At 38.5% G+C, this 18542-nt stretch overlaps 1 protein-coding gene across 1 annotated transcript in view; it reads left to right on the plus strand.

Annotated features, from left to right (window-relative positions):
• Positions 1-13243, plus strand: part of ATP11C (ATPase phospholipid transporting 11C) — a 134298-nt gene extending 121055 nt beyond the window's left edge. Inside the window, exons 26-28 of the mRNA XM_007951727.1 lie at positions 950-1091; positions 3760-3913; positions 13181-13243. Coding sequence (XP_007949918.1) covers positions 950-1091; positions 3760-3913; positions 13181-13243 — 359 coding nt within the window. The remainder of the gene's footprint in view (positions 1-949; positions 1092-3759; positions 3914-13180) is intronic.
• The last annotated feature ends 5299 nt before the right edge of the window (positions 13244-18542 follow it).

The raw sequence follows: 18542 nt of genomic DNA on the forward strand, positions 1-18542 counted from the left end.
TTTTGGCTATTGTAAATAGTGCTGCAATGAACATGAGTGTGCATATATCCGTTCTTGTCATGGCTCTTACTTCTGTAGGGTATATACCTAGTAATGGAATGGCATGACCCAGAAGTTTTAAGCAAGCACAACGGACCATACTTTTATTTTTAAATCACATGAAAACTCCAGGTTCCATAATCTGAAATAAATAATTTGTCTTGGCAGAAAGCTAAAAGAATTAAAATCTGAGGCGATGGAAAATGTTATTAATGTAATGGACTAGATAAGGGTTTTGCAGTTGGGAATGCAAACTACATAGTCAGCCCATTATCTGTTACTATAGGACCCCCATCTTACTGTGTTTGAACTGTTAGGGCTCCTTTGTACAGTTATTCCACCCTTTCTAGCTGTCTGTTTCCTCTGGTCTCCTGCTTTTCAGTATGTCTGCCTGTGCCAGCTATGCTTTCTCTTTTTACCATCACCTCTCTGGTTGCCATCACCTTAGGACCCCGGCCTCTTGAATATGCCATTACCTCATCCTCTGCCCTCCCTCAGATAGTGAGGCATCAGTAGCCCCATTGCTACCAGCCACTTGGTTTGGTCACACCTTCATTCTTAGGCTTTATCATCTAGAGACCTTAGGACAGCACTTGGCTCTTTCTCACCCTGTTGTTGTTAGTTGCAGTCTAGTCTGTTCCTATCCATGGCAACCCCATGTATACAGAGTAGACTGTTCCATAAGCCTGCCTATGGGTTCAAACCAACCAACATTTTGGCTAAGAGTCTAATACTTAACCATTTGCACCACTCAGGGACCTTCTTTCTCATCCTAGCTGTCTGACAAACCTGCATTCTATTCTACTCTTACTTCCATTGTCCTGTATCTATGGCCCAAGGTCGATCCTCCCATAGATACCATGCTGTATACAATTATCAGATAATGTAATGTATCACCTGGTGTAATCAGTATCCATCTATGAAAGTTCTTGTGTTGTATCTTTGCAGCTCGCCTTGGATACGCGGTTCTGGACATGGATAAATCACTTTGTGATTTGGGGTTCCTTAGCCTTTTATGTATTTTTTTCATTCTTCTGGGGAGGAATTATTTGGTAAGCAGTTTGTGCATGTGTGAAATGCAAATAACTGTGTATATATATGTACATTGATATGTAAACATTGATTATATTTTTAAAAGTTTTGGTTGTATAAGATGGCAGTTCTTCCATATTAATGGCCTGGAGTTATTTTTATCCAGCAACACTGCTAATTTAGGTAAGTTTACAGATACAAGTATACAGACTGTAGGACTTATTGAAAGGGCCTCCCTTTTGGTAGTCTCTTCCCATATATCATTCAATCTGAAGGTATATAAATATCTCTCTATGACTTGAAGCTATAATTTCCAGTGGAAATACTCATCCTGTGAACTTTCTACATGGTAAGTGACCAGTAGATAGATTATTATCCATTTGGACCCTTTTATCTCTTTATGGTATGTAGTCATCATTCGTGCCACAACAAGTGTTCTCAGGGAATAGGAGATGCACCACTGAGTACCCAGAGGGTCAGACCTTGAAACACCTCACTGCTTTTTTGGGTCAAGGCAGATTTATATAGCTTGGTCTTAAAGTTAGTTCAGTCAGTTCATCTTGGTTCAGTAGGTGTGTATTCTGAATTCACATCATACTGGGTACTGTCCTCAAGGAGCTGATATGTATTGAGGGACACTTCAGCTGCGATTAGGGAAGTTAGGAAGAATGAAAATAAGAGTTGCATCTCCTTTCCTTACCCCTAGAGGTCTACATTTTGTTTTAAAATGTCAAAGTTCTTTTCATTAATCGATGGCTTCCCTTGAGACAGATGCTAGCAGCAGCAGGAAACATGGCTAGAGTAAGCCATAGAGTGAGAATCCAAGAGAACATATTTTCTCTGGTTTGAGCAAAATCATAAATACAAAGCATTTTATCAGAGATGTGATCTATGAAGGATCATGTTTATGTCCCTTGCAACTTAATTAGAAGACATGCTTATTATTTTGAAAGCTTTTGTTTTACAAAAGTCTTAAATAAAAATATTAAGTACCTAATCACTTATGGAGGAGCTCTGGTAGCATAGTGGCTAAAGCACTTGACTGCTAACCAGAAGGCTGGCGGTTCAAACCCACCAGCCACTCCTCGGAAGGAAGGTTGGGCAATCCTACTTCCGTAGTGATACTGCCTCGGAAACCCAAGGAGGGGTCGCTATGAGTCGGGGCCGACTCGACGGCACATAACAACAACAACAATCACTTATGGATGCACCAGCTCTGAAAAGTGTAATCACAGCATATGTTTGACACCTATATAGGTAATGATTGAGGGCAGAGAAGCTGAATGAAGGTCCTATTTTAAAAATGTACAATTGAATTAAAGTTAACTAATATACAATAGCAGGGCTGCCCGGAGTGCCGTAAATTCTGTCTGTGAATCCATGTAATCGGCATCTGAAAAATTCCCACAAGAATAAAATGTTTCTAGGAATAAAACAAATCTTTAGCTCTTTCTATAGAGTATTCCTTATTGATTAAAACATATCCTTTAAATGATTAAGACACTGTCAGGCCATAATAGGGTCTTGTCTGTTTTTATTCATTAAGATACTAAAAATAATCTATTAGTCGATTTTTAAAACTTTATTGTCTTCATTTCTGTCCTTAAGTAGAGCTGTTGGAGTGGAGCTAATAGATGAATTATAAACTCGATAATACAAAGCAGCCAGCAAAATGTGACTGGAAACCTTAATTTCAGTTGAATGCTGGTTTCCACCAGTTTGCCTAGGCGTGTTCTACCCTGAAGCGTTGGATGGAACATATCCCTCTTTCAGGCTGAGCAGTGAGAATGATGATTTCTAAGCACAAAACCCAACCCAGGAAGAATCTCTTGTTTTTTACTGTCCCCTGCAATGTTTCAGAGATGTTGTTCAGGCAAAAGGCACAGTTAACTGCCTAGAAAGTTAGTCAGGGTGCTCTTCAAAGCTAGTCTGGGGCTAGAACTCTGAAGAAGTCATTTTTTGTACAGGACCAAAGCCTGATTAGCCCAGGCCTCAAAAGGTTATCCACCTCCCTGTCCTTCCCACTTCTCTTCCACTGCCTAGTCCTCAGAGGTGCAAGGCCATAAGCTTGATTTTCTTGTGTTACCTAAGGATGTGCAGACATTAACATTTAAATGAGAACAACCTACTTGGCATGTGCTGCTCAGATATGTTTGTGGATGAGAATGCTAGATTTCTACCATTTGAGAGAGATGATGAGCTCTTCAGTTATTCTGATATTTACATAGTTTTTTTGGGGAGAATATTATTTAAATGTCTTAAATTTGTTAATGTAGAGCACAGAACTATCCTCGTATTTATGAAACAGCTAGGGAAGTAAAATGCTTGTTAGCATGAAAATTAACCACCATTTATCTTGAATATCTCTGAAGCTCCAGCATTTTCTAATGCAAAGAAATATTCTCAGGTTGGCAGCTTTAGAGTTGATTACCTGATTGTTTTCAGATCAAATGGATTTTATTAGATTTTATTATCTTACTTTTTCCCTTTGATTATCATTCCTTTTCTTTCCAAACATTTGGTAAATGAAAGTTGTTTAGTACATTTGGGACGTTCTTGAGAAAATTATCTTTATTAAGGTGTATAATGAAGATTCCTTTTAAATACAAAAGACAATGTGAATTACATTTCTGTTTCATATGCGGGAAACTGATTTGTTTTCTATTATGTATTATCTTTCCACTCCAGGCCTTTTCTCAAGCAGCAGAGAATGTATTTCGTATTTGCTCAAATGCTATCGTCTGTATCCACGTGGTTGGCCATAGTTTTTCTAATATTTATCAGCCTTTTCCCGGAGATTCTCCTGATAGTATTAAAGAATGTAAGAAGAAGAAGTGCCAGGGTAAGAACTAAGTTTATACTATAACCTGATTTTTTGAAGGGATTTCGTTATCTGCCGTGAACTACAAACCTTATCTAGAGAACTGTATCAGTTACAGAATATTAAACCCCTCCTTGCAGGTTCACCACTTAATTTCCTCTTCTGCATAAAAAGTATAGTAAAAACTTCGTTATCCAATGCAGGTGGTAAGTAGATTCCTTAATAGTGTTATGTGTGACATTTAGCCATCCATATGGAGTATGTCATATGCTCCATATGGAAATTTAAAAGAAAAAAAAGTGATTTTATTTTGTATTTAGCCTAGAATTCTCACACCAGGAATTTCCACACCAACATTTCTGCTTTAACCTTAGAAATTTCCTTGCGTGTTGTTTGCAGATTTATTTTTTTCAGTTGATATTCCAATTTACCTCTTTGAAACCTTTCCCCTTCCTTAATTATAGTGCTGCTTAATCTCTGTGTTGCTTCTAGCCCTGTCTGTCCAGCAGTATATTTGCGCCAAAGAGAATTCCCTGGATGTGATTTCAACATCCTTACCCTTCTGAACACACTTGTTTAAAAAAAAAAATTTCAAGATTATCTTGTGTGTGGGTTTTTTTTTTTTGCTGCTTAAATTGTAAATTTCTTGCAGATATAAGGAGTTAACTATCCTCCCTCAGCCTAATCACTTGCCCTGCATTATCTGATATTTTTTGAACATTTATAAAAAGCCTTTAAAGTGAAAGGGTAGATTAACCTGGGAATAAAACTTCTGTCAGATTTTAACCAGCAGATTAATTCCATTTATTCCTGGCAACACTAGTTCATTTTGCCAAACAAAACTCTGTTTCTGTCATATTCCCACCAGCTTGGTCCTATGTCGCTTCCAAGGCACTGTTACCAGGAAATCATTTCAGCTCTGTTTACCATACCTATTTGATCAAATTTATTAACCAATTTATTCATCAGACTGGGATGTCTGATTTTGTTGGTAGTGTTTGTTTTATTTTCCTTTTGAATTGATAGAATCTAGTGATTCACATCATGCAGACATGGGAATCTGAAATGATTATAGTGGGAAAAACTTCAATGATTATATATGTAAAGATTTTCATGTTAAAAGTCAGTGTCAGTCCCAGTCAAAGACATGGAAGTATCAGTGACATAGCTTCATTGATTCTTGGCCAAACCATGTGTTGTCAGGTACTCAGAATTGTTCTGAACCCCCTGCTTCTGCTTGCCTTCTGGGATGGACCTGGACCGAGATAGTGTCAGCCTAGCTAAGACTGCCTTAGTCTTTGCCTAAATCCTTCCAGTAGACCATATTAACTCCCTCCAGCCTGATATTCAATCTTAGAATGGAAAAGTGGCATTGAATTACCTAATTATACTTATTAACAGTTGAACAGAGGAAAAACAGGTTGATATGACAGGTTCCTCTCAGAATGACTCAAGTAGCAATTTGAAGGAAGCCAAATAACAAATGTCGCAGATTTGCTTTGATGCTTTTATATAATAGGAATTGATCTGGAGAGGATCTCCTCGCTTCTCTTCCATTCTTTTATGGGAGTACACCTTGGCTTCCTCTTAAACGTTATTTGGTAATGGAGCTCATGCTAAGATAGATTCCATCCAGCTTCATGCTCTAAAGATGATACAGAGAGATGAGAAATTAAAACCTTCAAACATAACCTTTGAAATGTAGACACAGGCTAGAGGTTACTTTTATGTAGGCTTAAATGGAAGGGTGCTCCAAGGAGTCACAGATTAAAACCTTAGAACATTTTTTTCTCAGTGCAAACAGCAGATCCTGAACTTCTATTGTAAGTGTGGAGTTTTAGAACTGCAGCCCATTTTACTTAGCAGCATAGAGTTTTCCAGGGGTGCAGCATGGAATTTGTTTGCTGTGAGTCATGTCCATAGTGGAAGAATTTAAGTGTCTGTGCTGTAGCTTGGCATGCTGGTGTGCTAGAACAACCTGGAGAATTTTCATAATCACCTTCATTCATTAAATCATTCATTTATTCCTACCCTCATTGAACCAATAAACATTTGCTGAACCACCTACTGATGAACATCTCTCTTTATATCCAATGTCTGAAAGGCCAACTGGTTTTTCAGACTGAGATTCTGAGAGTTGGAGATGAGAGAGAACATTGCAGGCAATCAGCAGCACTGCCTCTTCCTCTTTTTTTTTTTAGCGAGAAAGTGCAAGAGCAATATAGTGCATATGAATGCATAAATGCCAACTGAAACCCAGCCGCCATGGCTATTTATACAAGACCTTACTTGGCCGTATCAAAGAGGCAGAGACCACGCCTAAGAAAAAGGAGAAAGTATCTTATGTTCCCAAAATAATATTATCCTTGACGCTTAGTCAGTGACCAACAGTCTGACATCTTGGGTGTGTTGTTGTTATTTGCCGTCGAGTCAGACATCTTGGGTAGCTTCCTGCTTTGTTCAGTATCCCTTGCTAAGGCATTAGTCTCACTTCAAAGAGAGACAAAAGATTCTTGTACACGGACCTGTCTCATACATGACAGGCTCCCTAGTGGGGGTAAAGCATGTGGTCCTACCTAGGGGAAGAAAGATCCCCCTGACTTTAACCAGTAAGCTTCTTGGACCCTTTGTACACACAGCGGGCAATGCCAGTGGCATTTCAGCCTCCAGCGTTATCCCCACATGGACCTTGGCATCTGCTTTGAGAAGGGAAGTTAAGTTATTGCATTTAACGATTGTAGGATTTAACAGTTGCCAGAGTCACCAGCCACTCCTTAGAAGGAAGTTTGGGCAATCCTACTTCTGTAGTGATACTGCCTCGGAAACCCAAGGAGGGGACGCTATGAGTCGGGGCCGACTCCACGGCACATAACAACAACAACAGAGTAGAACTGGGCTCCATTGGGTTTTCAATGACTGATTTTTTTCAGAAGTAGATCACCAGGCCTTTCTTCTGAGGTTCGTCTGATTGGACTCCAGCCTTTCAGTTAACAGACAAGCATGTTAGCTATTTGTCTCACCCAAGGTCTCCTGAGTTACTGTACTTGGTGCTGGTAATTCAAGGGTCAAACAAACATGGCCCTTGCTTACAAGGAGCTTTTTCTCAGGTAAGATAGGTGACTCATATGGAACACTCTTTTATGTGTGCAGGTATAAAAGCAGAACAATAGAACATGGCTTGTTACAACACAACTAAGCTATTTCAAAGACTGAGCCATTACCCCCTGAAGCTTCCAGTAAAAAGATTGACATGGTGGCCTCCAGCACAGCTGAGTTCTGCCATGATACAGCATCCATAAAGACTTTGGCGAGTTTTGAAAATAGCTTCCCTGTCGCCTAACTCAAGGTTGATAGTTAATCCATGTATTCATCAGCTATATTTTCAGCAATGAATTTTTGTGCTAAGGTCCCATTATTTAGGATCAAAGAGCTTTCCTTTGGTTTATCAAGTGCTCGGTGGTAGTTTCATCACATGTCAGCAGCATAGCTATGCAGCTTTGTCACTTCATAAGCAAAAGAGAAGCTGGGCCTTCTATGAATTAGTGATACACACCTGGACCTTCCAGCGAAGTAGTAAAGAGCACTTCACATTCCAGTGGAGGTATTTTTAGTTTCCCCATGTCCTTATGTAAAGTTCTTATGTAAACTGTCACAATAACAAAGAGGCCTGGCTTGGCCTGCTAGACATGAGAACACTGTAACTGGTAATAAGAATGAGTCCAGCACGTGGCTGTGCATGGTATGGGACATCTGCACAAACTGGAGGGAATCTACCATTGTGTAGGGAGCTCTGTTAGTTAGAAAATGGAGAAGGAAGAATGTGAGCCATCTGAGCAAAATTCACAGAGAAAACACTGTGAACGGTTGAAAAATACAGTTAGCATTATAATAGGAATGGTGATAATGATGATTACTATTATGTTTCTCATGTCAGGAATGGTCTTGAGTTCTAAGGATAGTAGCCCTGTGAACTCAGTTGGAAAAAAAGGCAAATCCTAATGTCATTGCTATTGATATGGGCCTTTATCCTTTGACCTCTTTGACATGCTACTAATTGTCAAAGCTCTAGGTGACTGCAAAGGAATGTGCAAATTTCATCCTGGTGTAGCTTATCATCTCCCCTTCTTCCCTGCCCCCTAATTCTTAGTAATATCAATTTTTTATTGTTTTATATATTTTTCATGCTTTCTACTGCCTTCTGTACTTTCATATTTCCGTTTTCCCTTCTAACGTAGTCTTATCACCTAATTTATTCACTCATAAAATTTCTGCTTCATAGAAATACTTTTATCTCTGAAGGTTAGTTATAAGATTTTGAGCACACCAAAATGTGCTTATAGTCGCAGTCTTCATAGCTAGACTTGTACACCAAACTTTCTGGGTGGGGGACTTGGTATCATGTTAATCTTGTTACAAGGTTTTTGCCCACAAAATAGAAGATAGACGCAATTTTTAAAAATTTTCTCAGAAACTAAATACTTATTTTTCTAGCTTTGTTAATTGGTAATTTGTATGTTGCCAACTTGTCACCAGCCTTTTTCATTGAAGGTAAAATAAGAACTAGAAACAAAAACGTATTTATATCAAAACATGCATGAATAAATCAAAGTATTTGCCTTTAAAAGTATAATTGTTTATTAGACTCTGCTGGATACATAGATTACTTTAACTTGTTTTTCTCTTCAAGTCTGTTTCCCTTTGTCACTAAGTAAATAAATATGGGTAGTCTTGAGGAGCAGAGTTCTAAAACCTATCCTCATAATTAACCTCATCTTCTGTTTTGCTTGAGCAATGCCGAGACCAAGTCTTATATAGCTTATAACTTTAGGCACAGGATACAAAGTTTTATAATTATAATTACATTAATTAAGTTATAAACTTAGACTTTTTCTTGGTGTTTTAAAAGAAAAATTAGCAGTTCTTTAATCAGCATTTTTTAAAGAGGTCTCCAAAGGAAAAGCTTGGAGGAGACCAGTCACATTGTCTTAGAAGAAAGTAAGTTAAGCATTGGGTCCATGGAATTTCAGTGTGACTTCACCAAATGTTTTCTTTGGCGTTAGTTTTAATTAGGTTTTTAACCTGCCCAAGCACAGTCAGTCCTTTCCGATTGTATCTGTGTGATTGGACAGTTATTTCAAGATGGTTGGTGCTGGAGTCTGGACCAGTGAATGGGTTTTGAACAAATATAGGTTAGTGAATTAATGATTGCAAATAAGTTTTATATTAATAAAAATTTACAAAATTTATTTCAAAAATAGTAAATTTTCCCATTAGCAAAATAATTTTAAGTTGATCTATTAGGAATAGTAGTTTGCACATATAATAGACCATTCCTTACTAACTCTACTTTTCCTTCAGAAGGTAATGTCTTCAGAACTAACGTCATTTTTACTTCAAATTCTCAAGGTTTCTTTTTAAATGTCTTACATTTGAGAGTATATTTACTTTTTTTTTTCTTTTTGATTTCTGCATTTCTCTTTTTTCTACTGCAATTTTCCACCTTTTGTGCAATTGTGAACAAGGTAACGAAACGCCTCCCTTCCTCAGGAACATCTACTATCTTCATGCTTTCTCAAACTTCCAGCAATCACAGTTTCTCTTGGAATGAATAAGGTGATTTTCTTTCTTAATGTACCAACTTGCTTGCACTCTCATTTGCTTGACACCATTTTCTGATTCTTTATGAAGTATTACTTCTCATGACTCACTTTTATATCTTCTATTGATACTTAGAATATTTTGTCATTTTCCTTTAACCATTTGTTCACCTCAAATTGTCAAAAAAAAAAAAGACCAAATCCACTGCCATCGAGTCGAATCTGACTCATAGCGACCCTCACACTAGAGAGGAAATAATCTTTAAAAACTTAGACTAGAAGTCTCTGGTCTTCTTGATCCATGGTGTGTAGTAGTAGTAGCCATGGCACGTGGAGCCAGTTTGTTCGCCCAGATAGAAATGTTTTGCCCAAATTTCTCTTTGTTCAGTACACTCACGACACCAGCACAACTCTCAGAGGTGTTCACCAAAAGGATGGTAAGGTTTCTAATCCAACCATATTGCCTCATCTTACCATATAACCTACCAGTGCCATTTCAAAAATCCAAGTTTGCTACACACTTCTACTGTCTGTATATTTCTACCATAAAAACATTGCGATTGGAGTTGGAGACTTTCTTAGGCCTTAAAATGTATTCATTTGAATGTTATTTGTTTGCTAAAGTGTAATCATTTGTACTTTTGGCCAGAAGAGCAGAGTCTATAGGACATGTTTTTTTCTACTACATTTTTATCACCAGGTAGGTTAACCAATCTTCAAATGCTTTAAGTATCTTTACCTCACTATTACAGAGAAATCTGAGCTGTAAAAAGGCATCTGACTCATTATCCACCAGACCTTCAGTCAGACCTCTTCTTTTACGAACATTCTCAGACGAATCTAGTATGTTGTAACAGGTACCTAGTGCTAAACAAGTGGGCTGGCTTAAAGAAACAGATTAACAGCATTATAAAGAAAAAAGAAAAAAAATGTTACTCTCTAAATTTTCTCTGCTGTTGGTGTGGTGAACTTTATACTATTCTTTACATAACTATAAAGATGCATTACTTGGAATATGGGGAAATACATATTTTAAATTTGCCCAACCTCCAAATAAAATTTTAGGTGTTTTCAGAGCTGATGGGGAAATACAGTATATTTGATTCATAAAGGACAAATTGTCACGGCAGGGCCATCATTTGAAAGTGTTCATCTGCACTGATCTGGAAATATGATTTGGGTTCAGAAAGAGTCTTTGGAAACCTGAAAATAAATATTCCAAAATGCATCTGTATAATATCAAGTCAGTTTAGCACTGCATGTTCTTTTTGGGAATTATGTGAAAATCATTAAATGTGTTTGTACCTCCATGTGCTGTGTCTGTGTGTTTGCAGGTGTACACTTGGTGTCTTTATAAATGTCTGATTCCTAAATATAAATCAGTCAGTCTACTCTGATTATAACTTTGGAGTTTTTTGTTATTGTTATTGTTTTTTAAAATTTAATGTCAAGTTTTATTCAAGCTAAATGTTTCAGCTTTCAGAGGTAAACACTTACCTAGCCATTCAGGGGGATGCTAGCCTAATTATATAAAATGCTTCCTCATTAGGAGCTCTGGTAGTGTAGTGCCTAAAGCATTTGACTCCTAACCAGAAGGCTGGCAGCTCAAACACATCAGCCACTCCTCGGAAGACAGACTGGGCAATCTACTTTGGTAGAGATACCACCTCGGAAACCCAAGGAGCGGTTGCTATGAGTTGAATCAACTCAATGGCTTCCTAATTCCTTTTTCCAGTAACAAGTATATTTGTTTTATAAGAATTATTTTATTTTATTGCCCACCCCCCAATTCTGCTGTGCCATGGGAGGAAGCCTTGAACTCAGAATGTCTGCTGTACGTGTGTTCAGGGTTCACCACTGCAGGAGCTCGGTCACCCAGGCCCTTAGAATAATTCGTGAATGAGCTTCATGTGCTTGTCAGTTTGGAAACAACTCCACATGGCTTAGGGCGAGGCTATCTTTCACACCCGCCACAGGTAATTATCTTCTTAGATGAAATTGCAGGTCTACCTTATAGGCCCATTAGTTTGGGTTTGATCATCCCTCTCCCCTAACACACAGAATTTAAAAATAAAACTAATTGGGATGAATCAGTTGATTTTTCTATCACCTGTAGCACCTCATGGTCTGCATCTGCAACTTTAGAATGGGAGCGACTCGTTTTGCCCCGGTCAGGATCTTTTTCCCCATTTTGAGTGACTCACCTGTGTATTTGTTTTCCTAGGTAAAAAATTTGCTACCCCGTAGTCTGCCTCCTCAGTCTTTGGCCCTTTAGTCCCAGATAGCCTTGTCTTAAGTTGTGTAGTGTGTCTTGGCTAATTTCATATCCCCCTGGATTGCTTTCTTTAATTTGGTCTTAGGTTTGGGGAGAAGGAGCTGGGTAACAGACACTGCCGCTGCTTTGGGCCTCTCCAGGGCCATAACTCTACAATGTATAACAGAATTGAGGAGTTGTTTAATTTTTAAAGAAAAAAAATTAATTTGTTTTTAATGTAGCTTTTTCATCCAGGAATAGATTTTCATGTGGCATTATTTCTCCTCCAAGGAAACGATTTGGCAATTAGTTTAGCCTCTGAGTTTGTTCTTTGAATGCCAGCCTCATTTTGATCAGTCACTATGATCCTGCCTGAAGAACTGACAATGGTTCTTGAGAATGTGGAACCAGCACAGGAACCCATATAATTACAGCCTCAGAGTTGCAAAGTATCCTGGCGGACTTTTAATCTAACCATGATAAGGAAATGCACCAGAATGGGAAGGACCCTGACCCCGCACACGGTTAAGGCCCAGCACTAGTTAGGTCAAGAATATCGAGCTTCATTGTGGAGAATCAAATTTAAGCTTCCTCCCTTGACATAGGACTTCAGAAGTGACCCAGTTCTCAAGATAGCTGGCTTACCCTCTGATTAATTTGCCTATCATACCCCATCTCAGTCACCACATTTAATAATGTTTAGAAGCCAGGGAATGTATGGATTCGATCTGGAACGTTCTGTGGCTACTAACCTCTGGCTGGTTCAAAGCCGTCCAGAGGTGCCTGAGAAGAAAGGCCCGGTGATGGCCTCCATAGGAGGATGTCTGTTGAAAACCCTGTGGAGTGCAGTTCTATTCTGTCACCTCCGTTTGCCATGAGTTGGAACGGACTCGATGGCAGCTGGTTACTATGGGAAGTGGCTTCCATCAGGAAAGAACATGTCTTCACAATAATTTTTCAAAGTAGAGTATATCTTTGGACTTCCTATGTCAAAATCAATGTATTCCCCCCACAAAAACAATTCGTTGATTTAGCATTTTCTGAGCATGCGCCAGACACTCCTAGGCCCTGGAGATGGAAAGACAAATAGTGTGTTGTCCCTGTTTTCAAAGAGTTCCCTGGTCAGACCAAAGGATCATAGTGCCCTGCTGGAGGAGATAATGCTAGTAGCACAGATAATTAGGAGTGCCCTGGAGCAGTCCAAAAGCAAAAAGCAGGTCTGAGTCTGTTCACCTGACAAATGAAGAAAGGACTAAAATCTGTTATTGTGTCTTTTTTTTTCTCCCCTGCATGTGAATAAAACTTGACACTTAGTTAAGACAAAATTGCTTTACTTATAACAAAATTTACTGCTTGATTTTTTTTAAATGTAAAACAGATGGTTTCACGTTATTATTAAAATAAACCTTTTAACTGTGTATATTTTAAAATTTTCAGAATCCGAATCTTGAACTGCCTATGTTATTGTCCTACAAGCATATTGACAGTGGTTACACCTAAAAAAGAAAGCATGAAGAGACAACTACAAAAAGTTACCATCTCAGGATACTTGATATGCAACAAACTAAACCACTCCCCTGTGTCTCGGGTTCAGAATTAATGTCTGTTAAATACCAAATGACTCTCTTACCATTTACACTTATTGTAAGCAGTCGTTATGCCAAAGCTCTAAGTTAAGGATTATATGAAGTTGAAAGCAAGACTATTTAGAATTCTGGCTATAGGTACAAGAAAATAACCACCAAATGGGTGCTCTTTTAACCCATGAAATTTGTGAATGGATTTAAATGCAGTAGTATAATGTAGAAGTCATGCAATGGGAATGAATAGATTTTACTAATAATATTTTTATTATTTTTTTGCCTGGCAAAAGAAATAGGCTGTTTGGATCACACTTGTTCCTGCTGAATGATGATGTTACATATTCTTTTCAAATTTTTTTCAAATATATGAAAGGAATACTTGAAAATACAGGGGCACTAAGTGGTATCGGTACATCACATAGAACAGTTAATCCTTTCTGTTCACCAACATGCAAATTGTCTGCTGGTGGAATACCCTTGCCAAAAAACACCTTGAACACTTACGTGGAAACAATGTTAACCCTGGGTATTTGTGTGAGGATGTAAAAAATATACATGTATTATTGTTTTTGGTTTTTGTGCATTAAACCCCAGTTGTTGGGTGTGAGGTTACTGAAAAATAAAGCATAAAGTATTTCTGATCACTTAATAGCCTTCACAATAGGAGGTAACAGATTTCTCCTATGTCAATTTTACCATTATCTGAGATAAGGTGGATAAAACCACTGTTACACAAAAATCAAAGCCACAATGCACATCAGTTTTTTAGAATTTTATGTTGAGAGGAAGAACAGCTTATTTTAAACTGGCACAGTTACAAAAGTGCATATGTGTAGCACTTTGTCTTTTAACTTGCCAGTTTAGGAAGGGAACCACCCGAAGAAGACAGCTGAGCTGCTTGAGTCGCAGCTCTGTCATCATGAATATTGTCTTTCTTACTTCTTAGTTAACTTAGCCAAGTCAGTGGTCTAAGTCTAAACCTTGAGATTTGTCTTGGTAAAGTCCTCCCCAAAGCTGTGTCAGAAGGAGGTTTTAACCTCCAGTGAGTTCACTTAAAAATAAATGTGAAATGTCTTTCCTAAATGTTAAAGCTAAACACACGCTTTTCTGGATGTTAATGACTACATTCGACTGCTAACTTGAACTGGTCTTTATAAAAAAAAACATTTTCATACCAGTCCCCAATTTTGTTTGCCTTTCTGTGTAATTATGAATCTTTAATATTGTACTTCAGTTTGAAAAAGTATTAGATTCATTCGGTACCAGTATATTTATATGGTCCATATGGCACATTTGATTCTTACAAATACATCTTGTGTTAATGTTTAGGTGTGATTTCACTTAAAATTTCAGTTAGAAACCATTCCATGATTCTAGACCCCTTTTCGTGATTTCATTTGTTCTCATCTGTCGGTATTATTTTCAAGTATCTTGGTAGGTGTCGTTCACAGCTTTCCTAAGTGTTCTGTATTCTGGTAGCCTGTATTTGAGGTAATCTGCTAAAGACAATGTCTTTATATTTTTTGCCTATTCCAAAGAGCTGAAAAAATATCAGACCCAGGAAAGCTTTTGATGTTTGTTATTGTTGTGCTTATTGTGTGGTTGTTGTTGTATTGTTGTTTTCATATGAACTATAGGGACTGTGAATGCAAATGAGAGATGATGAGAGAGGCTGGGTTACTGCAGAACCGTTGAAGATTTGGCATAATCAGAATACCCTGGTAGTGGAAATATAATTGGCTGTGTATAAATTTCCTTATAGCCAGGAAGAAATAATGTGTAATACCATGGCCTAGACCCTTGAGTGGGATCTCGCTTTTCTTTTTTGAAAGATGTTTTATTAATGAGTGAAAAATGGTTAGCATGGGGTTAGCAGATGGAATAACTTGAAGCCATCCAATATTCCTGTTATGTGACAGAGGAAGGAGGAAATGTAATAATAGGGTCATATACCCATAATTTGAATAATTTTGAACTAGCATAATGTCCTGGTGATTTCACAGCTGTTGTCCATTGTTTAAGGATGTTGTCTACTAAACGGAAAACATTCGTTCATATCTACCACATACACACCAGCAACAGTATCAATGAAAGCCTAAATTTGCGAAATTAATAATTTTTTAAGACCATGCCATATATAAATGTGCAGATTTTAAGCAAGTATTGATAAAATCCGTTTTCAGCTTGCCAAAAGGGACTGCGATAGTACATTGTTTCCTTCAGCAGTTTTTTACACCGACATTGCTTTCTAGAATGAATGTGAATGCCATCTTTTATGAATGCAACTTGCCTTTTTCATTACAGACATTTTTGTTTGGTGTAATCAATAAACTTTGGTATCATATGGTTGCTGTTGTAGCCTCTTTTTTTGGAAAGGTGTCATGAGTTTAACACAAAAATGACTGGAAATAATTTGGTAATAGGAAGTAAGTTTCTAATTTCCCTTTTACATATACAGCTCACAAAAGATTGATCCTTTCTCCATGAGTTTGGCTGACATTTGGGGCCCTTCTGAAGAAAGGCCTGGGGGATCTGCTGGGGGCGGGGGCAGCCAGCCATTGACACCTCTTCGGAGCACACTTGTACTCTGACACATGGAGTCACCGTGAGTTGGAGTCAACTTGATGACAACTGGTTTAAGGTATTTGTGGAAGTTTTGAATGAGATTATAGCTGGTAGCACATAGATAAAAGTTCAGTCAAAGTAGCAAATACATATTGAAAGCCTTCTATGTGCTTGGCAGTGTGCTTGCAGCTGCCCAGGCATTAGAGGTAGTGTAAAATATGGTCTTTGTCTCCAACCCATTGGAACCATTTGATTCTTAAGTAGCCAAACCTGTTATGTGTCATCGAGTCGGACCCGACTCATAGCAACCCCTCCTTGGGTTTCTGAGGCGGTATCACTACGGAAGTAGATTGCCCAGCCTTCTGGTTAGCAGTCAAGTGCCTTAGGCAGTGCGCTACCAGAGCTCCTAGCCAAACCTAGTTGGATGACATTTGAGCTGTGCTTTGTTGTGGAGTAAGACAGAAACTCTGCAACCCAAAGGGAATATCCCATGGCCAAATGAACAACAGCTGGAAGCACAAGGAAAGTCAAAAGAGAATGATGCCACTTTAACACTGTGAATGGAGGCAGTGCTGGAACAGTCCATACACTCCCCTAGGGGGAAAGATGCAAGAGTTTTTTTTAAACTTGGTCCAAAGGGTGTGGTTACCTGTCCCACCCATTGCTCAGCCTGTACCCAGGGCCCTTTTCTTAACAAACCCTGCTCTCCTCCACCGTCAAGAAAGTGAAGTTGCTCTGGTGTTGCTGGTTGCATTGCTTTTTACTCTTCGGTGTCTAAGCTTTTGTAGCCTTTTACTCCTGTTCTTTTTTGCCTAAAGTTACCACACATTTATTTTTGCTTTTTGGTTAGGTGAGAAATGTACTGTATTTGGAAGTGAGTTGTTGGAGCCCTTTCTTCTCATGGACTCATGCTGAAGAAATGATGCCGTGCGAGACCAAGCAGGTCTTCATCTCCTGGGCCTTGGCACCAAGTGATGAAGGCAGGCCTCTGGCTGAAAGGAACAGCGTACCTCATGATGGGCCAAAGTTCACGCTGGCTGCAAGTCTTTTGCCCTGGTTCTTTGGGTGGGGCAGGGCAACGGATGTACATAGCCAAATGCCACCTTGGTCTTCTCATCAATTACCACGTACATACTTAGTAAAGCCATTAACGTATACACACTGTGCCAGTGACCGTCTGATATCTTTGTATATATTCACTCTTTAATATGCACAGCTCCTGTGAGTTAGACACTGATGTAAATGCTGCTTGAAAAATGAAACTGAGTCATGATAAAGTCGCAATAGAGCCAGATCTTGAACCCAAAATCTGTTTGACTTGGGTCCATACAGTTAACCAGTACACTATAATTCTGTTATACGACTTCTGATTACATGAGTAAACAAACAATGCAAAATACTAACATTAGCCATGAGAGAGATGAAACCCATACTGAGGGTTATTCTATAGAGTAACTGGTTTACAATCACCAAAGGTACCAAGATTGTAAGAGACAGAGGTTGAGGAACCCCCATATTAAAGAAGACAACTAAATGCAGCATGTGATCCTTAATTGAACCAGAAATTAGATTTTAGTGGGATAATTGGTGAAATTTGAATATAGCATATAGATTCAATAATACTATAATCAATGTTAATTTCCTGATTTCTGAAATTGTGACATGTTTCATATTATATTTTGGGGGAGTCTAATTGAAGGGTATATGGGAATACTTTGCACTATTTTTGCAACTTTTAAATAGGTATTTATTCCCAAATACAAATGAAAAACACTGAAGCATAAAAATATTGAGAGAAGTCATTGAGCTGAATGCAGACGACTGAAATATAACCTATTAGTTAACATTTGTATAGCACTTTATACTTTCTGGAACATTTTTGCATAGTGCATTTGATGCCCACAATGCCCTTTGTAGAGATCATTTAACTCCAGATCTTTACAGATAAGGAGACAGACTTAAGTAGTTTGCCCCTGATCCCTTGACTAGTCAATGTAGACCCCGGACTGACCCACAGGTTATTCACTACACCACACTGTACAGTTTGGCTAGGACTCAGACCTTCCTCTAAGTGCTCATTCATGTGATTGCAGAGGGAGGTGTTAGCCTGCTTCCCACACTAACAAAAACAAAGCCACTGCTGTCAAGTTGTACCTGACTCATACCAACCCCTTCTTGGGTTTCCGACGTGGTATCACTACAGAAGTAGATGGCTCAATCTTCCTTCTGAGGAGTGGCTGGTGGGTTTGAACCATCAGCCTTCTGGTTAGCAGTCAAATGCCATAGGCATGCCACCAGAGCTCCCGCTTCCCACACTAGTAGGTGGCTATCTTGAGAGAATACAAGCAAGCTCCTTTAATTTTGATAATGAGACATCAAGTTAGCTATGTACCTCTGGTATCAAAACCATGTAGACTTCTTAAAGCAACAGTATGGGGGTATTACAGCACACTTCATCCCAAAGGATTCTACCTAGCTCTTACCAAATGTCTAGCCAAGATCATTGTTACTCAGCATATCCCAAGCTGGGTTGTGTGAAACATTCATGGCTTGGGGAATAGTAGGTATTCCCTGAAAAGGGGGGTTCCCTAGTTAAATGGCCATTGTCATCAAGTTGACTAATAGTGATCCTATAAGGAAGATCATAAAAG

The sequence above is a fragment of the Orycteropus afer genome, unplaced genomic scaffold (genome assembly GCF_000298275.1).
Source record: "Orycteropus afer afer isolate SDZICR_OR568_19922 unplaced genomic scaffold, OryAfe1.0 scaffold00310, whole genome shotgun sequence".
NCBI classification, from domain to species: domain Eukaryota; kingdom Metazoa; phylum Chordata; class Mammalia; order Tubulidentata; family Orycteropodidae; genus Orycteropus; species Orycteropus afer.